The sequence below is a fragment of the Grus americana genome, chromosome 9 (assembly GCF_028858705.1).
Source record: "Grus americana isolate bGruAme1 chromosome 9, bGruAme1.mat, whole genome shotgun sequence".
Classification (NCBI taxonomy): Eukaryota; Metazoa; Chordata; class Aves; order Gruiformes; family Gruidae; genus Grus; species Grus americana.
In genome coordinates, this window is record NC_072860.1 from 1,526,452 (window position 1) to 1,535,038 (window position 8,587).

General features: G+C 51.8%; 1 protein-coding gene across 1 annotated transcript; it reads right to left on the reverse strand.

The window, feature by feature from the left end:
- Nucleotides 1-522: 522 nt before the first annotated feature.
- A4GNT (alpha-1,4-N-acetylglucosaminyltransferase) lies at nucleotides 523-7,247 on the reverse strand. The gene is made up of 4 exons (XM_054835485.1): nucleotides 7,079-7,247; nucleotides 3,893-4,113; nucleotides 2,694-3,143; nucleotides 523-1,735 (listed from the first exon to the last, which is right to left on the reverse strand). Exons 2-4 carry the CDS (start codon nucleotides 4,007-4,009, stop codon nucleotides 1,124-1,126), a joined length of 1,179 nt encoding a protein of 392 aa, XP_054691460.1. The 5' UTR covers nucleotides 4,010-4,113; nucleotides 7,079-7,247; the 3' UTR covers nucleotides 523-1,123.
- Between the last annotated feature and the right edge of the window lie 1,340 nt (nucleotides 7,248-8,587).

Below are 8,587 nucleotides of genomic sequence, written 5' to 3' on the forward strand. Positions count from 1 at the left end.
GCAAACGGCAAACATTCGATGACGGGCGACCGATTCGCCCCCGCCTTTCTGCTCCCGAGTTAAAAACAGCTGTTCAGACAGACTCAGAAGAGATTTGCAAGCTAGGCTTCTTTTCAGGGGGTTGGGTGGATTGGCATCACCCTGGCGGAAAAAAGTAAAGGCAAGGGGATAAATTGATCTCCTGCAGCAAAAAAATCACTGGGTGCTCTGCTGGGGTTAAACGGGGATTTTTGCACAGCTGGACAACCTCATGACTACTTCATTTCCAGGGTAGTTGAACTCCATTTATTTCAAAGGGATTTGGGAGCCCTGGAGGGCCATCCCTATATCCTTTCTTGGTGCCTCAGCATCTCTTTTCCAGGGAGACGTGACTCTTTGCAGCCAGAACTGACCTCAGAGGATGGAGCAGTGCAGCCCCTTCCTGGAAGGAGCCAAAGTAGAAGTGCAGAAGCACAAACATTTGAAGAATGGGACTCATTTTCCAGGGGCGTGCAGGGGAAAGCAAGCTCAGAGCAGTGGTGGTTTATTAACCTTTTTATTTTCACTTGCACTGGTAAGGTCCCTCTCAAAAACGTAGGGTGTAAAGTTCACGTGAGAAAAACACAGATTAATGAAAAGAAAGTAGTTTGGGCTTCTCTTCATTAGCAATTGCTCTCATCCATCCTCTGCCATATGTTTGCATTACACTTGCCTCGGAGGCCTCAGCCCAGTCCAAAACCTGTTGTATTTGCAACTTTTCTGACATGGGTAGCTGCCAATAGCTCCAAGAGGTGCATCTGAAGTTCCTCCCAGGAGGTCATGCATCTCTTTGGGAACTTTTCCCTTGGAAAAGCTCACCAGCAAGGCCTGTAAGTCCCTTCGATTCAAGAAGGTTTGGTTCATGAACGCCTACGAGGAAACAGAACCAAGCCAAAGGTGTCCTTTGCGTCAATGGAGGCTACGTTTGATGGATACCCACCACCATTCTGCACATGCTCCTTAGTGTCCCAAGGGAGTAGGGATGGTGGTTATGAAAAGGTCCGTCTTTCTCCTACAAAGCCAGCTACTGACACCAATGGTGACTGTGTTTTGGCCCCAGGATGGGGAGGGCTGGAAGGATCACCCCCCTCCTGCTTACAACATGTCACACAACATCCTCAGAGTGCGTGAAATCCCTCAGCTCCACGTTTTGGATCAGGTCCTCGTACGTGGTGGGGCAGTAAGCTTTGTAGAGTTTTTCAGCCAGTGTGTTGCTGCCCGCAACCACGGCTTTCCGGTTGTGGTTCATGAAGTTCCACAAGTGCAGAGCGTAGGAGTGGTTGAAATTGGGGCTTTTGTCCCACACCTCGTAGTACCGGCCCCAGGCTGGGTACGGTATGGGGTAGAAACGCTGGGGATTGAGGAAGGAGATGTTCTGGCAGCTGTGGTCCTCGGTGCCTTTGAAATCCGTGAGATTGCAGAGGGTTTTGAGCATCCTTGTCATTAAAAAGGGCCCCTGGTTCCCCCAGATGTTCCCGTTGTACTTGAGAACAAAGTTCTCCATGCAGTCCCAAATAAATTTGTGGTGGGCAGGGAAGCCAAAGATCCCGTTGCTGGAGAACTGCGACTTCTGCGCCGCTAGGAAGCTTTCCTCGGGGATGGGCCTGATGGAGATGACATCTGTGTCCATGTAGATACCCCCGTACTTCCAAATGAGCGCCAGTCTGCTGGCGTCGGAGCTGACGTGGACCCAGTTCTTCTCCTGCTCCGGGACTACCTGCAGAGTTGGGAAGGCGAAAGAGTGATGCCACCGGCAGAGAACAGACCACATCCACCCATGGGATGCAAACGGCACCGTAAAACTGCAGCTGCACGCCTGCAAATGTCACTGACCGCCTTTTCTTCCTCCAGCTATTGAATTTTATTGGAATAAGATAAGGGGCCAGTGCAGAGCAATGCTTTGTTAATACAAATGAGCGCAGGAACATTTTGTGGGTGCTTTTTTGATGGAACCTACGACGTTAAAATCAATGATACCATGAATCATTGCCTGCTATTTCAGTGGGACACGGCCCACTTCACACACTCCCTGATCACTCCCAGCTCTTTGAAATGGGCTGGAGGGTTTTCATTGGCACTGTTGGTATTTGGAGTCATTTTTTCTCAGGAGGAGGAAGAGTTTGGAGGAAAAGTTTGCCTGCCCTGCACAGAGATGGAGCCAAACAGGTTTGACAAAGCTACATGCAAGCAGTTTGCCAGGAACTTATTTCCAGGGTGGAGCTCACAAGATCCCACCTTGGTTTTGCATGTTGCTATTACAAAAACTGAAATCTCTCCCCCATCTTGTCTACTGCCGGCTCTACTGGTGCGTGGCAGCATTAATGAGCGCTCAGATGACTCAGGCAGCACATTTTGTTCAACCAGCTTCTGTTGAGAAAGATTATGAAGTGATGTTTTATCAAAACACGTATGCAATCTATTTTTACCAATGTTTCGTTTGCCAAAAAAATTCTGATTTGCTAGATAGGGGGGGAAATGCTGATAATGTGTTCAGCAAACAGATAGACGAATACACTGCAAAACATGGCAAAAATGAATCTATTCTGAACCAAAAAATTAAAAATTACTAGTTTCACATAGCCAATCTTGCATTCCTCCATTCATTTTAAGCCTACTTCAGAACATTTCCTCCCCCCCTATTTATAACTATTTCCCTATTTTATTATAACGCTCACCTGGTTGTACCACTGGAGCAGAGGGGTCTCCTGGAAGACAGTTTCCATCTGGAGAGGAAAAATGAAGACATTCTTCATAGAAGACAAAAGCGAGAAGGCTGCATAGCTGGAGTTCAAGTCCAACGCCGTATCATTTGTAAGTCCCTTCATGAAGAGGATGATGGGCCGGTCCTGGTAAATCCTGGCGGCAGACTCCACGGAGCAGGACACCAGCGGAGGCGGCTCCAAGCGCTCCGTTGTCTCCAGAAAGATGATGCTTTTGCCGAGGTTCAAGACCTGCTCAGGTGTCAGGAAGTGCTTGGACATAGGCATATAGGAGAAGAAGCAGCCAGACAGCAGGGAGATCTCGTACAAAATGCCCGAGACAAAGAAGAAGCAGAGGCATATCTGGATTTTCTTCAACATTCTTGCTTTCCCTGGGCCTTTGGGGTCATGCCTTGGACATGGATGCTAAGGAGAGACAAGGAACAGCAAAAATTATTACTTAGCAGGATTGGGAAGCGGTAGGACATGGCTTTGGACAGCGTAGCATGAAGGCAGTTTGGTGAAGCTCATGCCTTTCCCCCAGGTCAAGCCTAGCAAGATGTCTCACAGCACAGAGGGCTTTGCCCTGGGGCGTGAAGTGCTGGGGTCCCACCTCCTCATCCCCAGCTAGGCATGGGGGACCAGGAGAGGTCTTGGAGAAGGGACATGCGGCTATGGCTCACAGCACAGCTACGCAGTCGTTGGGTTGGCAGAGAGGGAAGGACCAAGGGAGAGAGCGGGAAGAGCAAAGTGAGAAGGATCACCTCACCCCATGCAAGGACCCCCAAGCCCATCTCTGGGGCAGGCTGGTGTAGCAAACTGTTCCCGAGCACTGCAGCATCATGCCAACATGTCCTTGTCCACAAGCAGGAAACGTCCAGGAGTTTTGAGGAGTAAACCCTGATGTGCCAGTGGAATTAGGTAGCCAAGGGAGCTGTGAGTCCCAGCGAGGGGAAGGTCATGATTACAGTTTGGGACATGTCAGCCAAAGCTAAAACATTAGCATGTAGGCACCACAGGTCTTTCTCCCAATTCACCCCTTCTGCTCACTCTTCGGCCCCAAAGGCTGCGAGGGACTCATGTCCTGCAGGGATGGGGCTGCAGAAGGACCAGAGACAGACAGATGTAAGGACAGAAAATGAATGGGTTTGTACAAGCGAAGAACTAGGACCCACCTGGATTATAGTTCTGACAAATCCACATTTCCAGCTTGTTGGTTTGCCATCACGGTGGCAATCAGGCTCCCTTAAAGCCCAGCTCCCTGGTGAAGACACCCAAACTGTCTGGAACATGCAAAGGGATTTCTGAAGGCAGGAGACCGATGCACAGAGGAAAAATGGCTCCGCTGTGGGCTGAGTATCAGTCCCAGAAATGGTTTGGGGCCAACGGGACCCGCCTAAAAGGACAAAGAAAAGACAGGTTTTAGGTGAGACCCGTCCCACGCTTACATCAGCCTGGCCCAGCTCCTCATTCCTGGTCTCGCCACGACACGAGCCCATACAGCCGCAGAGTTCCTGCCGGTGAGAGGCAGGATTGGATCTTATCCGCATTGCTCTGTTTGACAGGCTCGTGACGCAAGGAAATTCCCTCCTGAAATGCCACCTGGTTACATCTGAGCAGCCCACATTTCCTCTGCAGGGACCACGAGCCAGGGTCCAATGGTGGGGAGACACTTTGAATGACAACCCAATGTCCAAGCAACCCCTGGAAGTGTTGAAAGCTTGATTAATTAAAAGGAATGGGAAGGAAATACGGCTCTGTGTGCTCAGTTAATTAATGAGACTCATTACCATGTCACCCAACCAGAATGTAGATAAGTCCGCAGCGTAGCAAACCCTGTAGAAATTCCCCTGCAAGCACTGAGCACGCGCTTGAAGCTGTGGCAGCTCCTGATCCATTTCTCAGAGCTAGATCTCATCAAATTAAATATTAAAGCAGCGACTGTTCCCATCAGTACAGCTTCCCACGCCGCATAGCAAATTTTGTTGGTTTTCATTGCCACTGCACAGAGTTTCTCATTGCACCCCACATTCCCGCAGCAGCATGGGAGAAGATGCCAGGGGTGAAGTGGGTGATGATGCTATAGCCACCAGGCACCGATGCGGCTGCAGGTATGATCTGCTGGACAAAGCCAGCTGGTTTGCAGCCTGCAGAGGAGGGAATGCTGCTATTATTAATTATTATTATTATTCCCTTTCATTGCCCCAGCACTCTGCAGGAGAGCCCCTGCTCTGAGAAGCAGCACCCTGTGCCCCAGGGCCTCTCTGCAGATATTGAATTTGGACGGAAGACAGGGAACGGAGAGCAAATACAAGCGGTTTGGAAAGGACTTGTTCCCAAGCCTGTAGATAAAGCAGCCTGTGCTGCAGAGCATTGCAGCCCCAGCCACGTCGAGGCCCAGCACGAGAGGGCTCGGGAAACAGCAGCAGAAGGGAGATTAAAATAAACCACATTACTTGAACCGCAAAATTCCCTTCCATGTTCCCCTCCTGCCTCTCTCTCAGACGCATGCTTCTGACTTACTCCAGCCATTTGAAAATAAAACAGAAGGAAAAAGTTGCCTCCTAGCAGCTCGCTCACCAATCTCAGCTTGGCCAGATTTTCAGGCTTCCCCCCATTCCCAGCTCTGACCTAAACCGTGCCTGCCGGTTTCTGTGCTGCTCCAGCACAGTCTGGTACAGGGACCGGAGCTCCCTCCCTCCGTTCCTCGCAATTTTGAAATCTTGATGCCACTCTCTTGGCAATGTTTGCTTGAAGCAGAAAACTCAGCCTTTACTTTGATTAGAAATGGGACCATCAGAACATTCCCATTACTGGATTAATATTTCTTCTTTGATGGCCTAAAGATCCGATGTCTGAGGTCTTTATGAGCAGCCTAGCAAAGCCACGCTCGCAATGGTCGTTCAAATTTAAAATAGTCCGGGAGGCATTTTATTTGCAAATTGTGGGGGGAGAATAAGTAGACACTCCAACAGATACCGGCTCCGTGTACCACATTGTGAAGAGAAACGCGAATCTTCATCGTCTCATTCTGGGAAATTGTTTTGCTTGGTTGGTTTTCCAAAACCCCTATGTGGCGAGTTATGAATTCTCATCACATTTGACCTGGAGGCTGCTGTTATCAAAATGTTCACTTCCCTGCTCAAGTTAAAAGGACTGCAGAACCGAATGTTAAAAATAAATCCCAGCCGTTGAATAGATTAGCCTGCTGAGTGGGTTGCTTTTCTGGATGCAGCAGACGGCATGCTGGCTTGATGGCCCACCTTGTAAAGATATTTCTTTTCTCGGGGCGATTTCGGTATTTCAAGTGCAGGATGAAAACGGGTGGGAGACTACAAGAGAGATTACTACGAACGTGTGATAATTCCTCCCAGGTGTCCGCGACACGCGTGCGCCGGGAAGTTACAGCGGGATTTTTTGCCGTAAAAGCCACCAAAGTGACCAAAATCGGCCTGGCAGCTGTGCGGACCCCCTGCACGTCCCAGCCGGGCCCCCCCCCGGCAGCCGCTGGGGTGCTCCCCGGGGCTCCCCTCTGCACCAGCCCGGCTTGGCAGGACAGTTAGCGGGGTCCCCACGGTGGGAGCCCGGCCGGAGGGACCACCTCCCACCCTACCCACGGACACGACCGGCCCCCCTGCAGGTACAACCTCAAGGCTAAGCTCGGGACGTGGGCTCAGCTCGCACAGGGACTAAGCCTTCTCCTCACTCGCCAAAAGGATCGGGTTTAATAAGAAAATGTCGGCACCTGCAGCTTTCCCTTTGCACGGCCCCGTAGTTCAGGTTGGGTTTGAGGTTTAGGCTGCGTTATGAATTACAGCTTATTGTCCTCCGGCAATGCCAAACTCCGCCGTCACTGAATCCTCACCCCCACGGCTCCCGGGCATCCCTCGGGATTCAAAAAGAGAGACTCCCATCCTCTTGGCTATCCCCAAAGGCTGCGGCTTTCCTCAGTGGGCTTTGCGTTTGGGTCTGCACCCATCCAACTGGGTGACGGTCCTTATTTCTCCTGGCAGGGAATAACCCCGAGGCAGTCCCCGTTTGTAACACACGCAGCATCGCTTGAACCTCCACCGGTTTACTGTCGCGCCTTTACAGAATCTGCTCAACTAAATTACAGCCGCAACCAAGTTAACGCACGTGCGTGCGCTTCAAAGCCAACTTCCTTCCAGATTTAACACCAGGCACATTTGGAAACCTCTTTCAAATGGAAAACCTGTAGAAGAACATATCGTATTCATTGCAGGCTGGAATTAATGCAGCCTTTCCAACCTCCAGCAACGCGTGCCAGCGAAGGGGCTTCTCTCTCACCTCTTTTCTCATTCTACAGCCCGACACGTTTAGAGAGATAAAGCAAAACTCACCTCTTGGCTGCAAAAAGCAGGCAAAGCGTGCAGTCTGTTGGGAAGCAAAGCCAAGCTGAACCACACTGGAAGGTGACCACAGCCGGTGGAGAGCCCTTTGCCTGTGCCAGAGGAGCTGCTCTGCCTCTCCGCTATCTTCTGCCCTGCCGGGGCTTGGAGCAGCCTCATGGCTTGCTCTGCACCAGCTCTGGTGTTTGCATTCTCGGTGAGCTGAGATAAGGCTGAGGAAGGAGCTGGGGCTGTGTTTTCAAAGGTGCCTGCACACAGGAGCACGCAGTGCGAGGTCCTGCGGGCGGCCAAACCTCTGCGAAGGGCAGGGGAGGGGGGTGGGACTGAGTGGGTGCCAAAAGGCAGGCCATTTGCACTTTTTGGGGGGTGCTTTACAGCACGTTAAGCCTTTTTGTATCCAGAACAGCACTTGTGGGGGCTACTTTGCACCATAGCTTAAATCCCCTTGCCCTACGGCAAAGCACAACTTTGCTGGAGCGGCATTGATGCTCTGAATAGTTCCAAGGAAGGCAACAAAAGGGCCTCCTGCACAAACACACCCCAAATAATACCACACATCCTGAGCTGGCTGCCTGACAAGGGCTATGAACTTCAGTGGCCGTCCTGTGCTGGGACTGCTCAGCCCATGTGAGGAGACCAGAGCATCCTGCTGGGATGCAACCCCCCGGTTCCTGGTCTCCCACCGCAATTAGGCTCTTTGCAGCTCCTCTCCTGCTCCTTCCCCCCCCTTGATTTTTGGCAAGGCTGTACATCCAGGGCAGATTTACCAGCAGGGCTGGAAGTTTTGGCCAGCCAAGGAGTGCCAGCAGCCCCACGCGTCGCACACACGCGAGCAGGGCAAACACACTCACTTGCCACTCAGAAAAAAACCACCTCTCTCCACCAACAGCAACCCCTTAGTGCTTATAAGCCACCAAAAAGTGCTCAGCTCATCCCCTCCACACAGCAAAAAGCCAACCTGCCTGCTCTTGAAAAAAAAAAAAAATTAGCCACCGAATACGTCAGGGTGTGCCCGTTTGCTCCTGGCCAGCTCGGGGGTACCCCACCTCGCCCCACGGCAGGGTGCAAAGGGCCTGCCCCCGGCTTTGTTTGCCCTCTCGCGTACGTGTTTCCTGCCGCGGAGAGCTGGCGGAGGATGCAAGAGCAGCTAATGTTGCCGCAGCCGGGCAGAGCAAACAGTCCCCACGGAAAGCTACTGAGATAGTCAGGGCTTAATCAGCAGATAGCGCCCTGGGCGAAAACGCCGGGAGGGCTCCAGTTCCAAACAAGTCCCTTGGGCAATGACGTAGGTGAGGAGCCCCCGTGCCCCGGCACACCCCTCTGCGAGAAACCCTCTCCTTCGGCAAACACTCGCTCAGGTCCATCGTTTGCAGCCTGACCTGCGAGGAAATAGGATGGCCGGCGTCCACTTCCAAAGCTGGGAGCTCCTCCGGGGATGAACGCATCCATCCGTCCGTCCCTCCCCAGCGCACGTACGTAGTGTCTGCTGAGTCTAGAAGA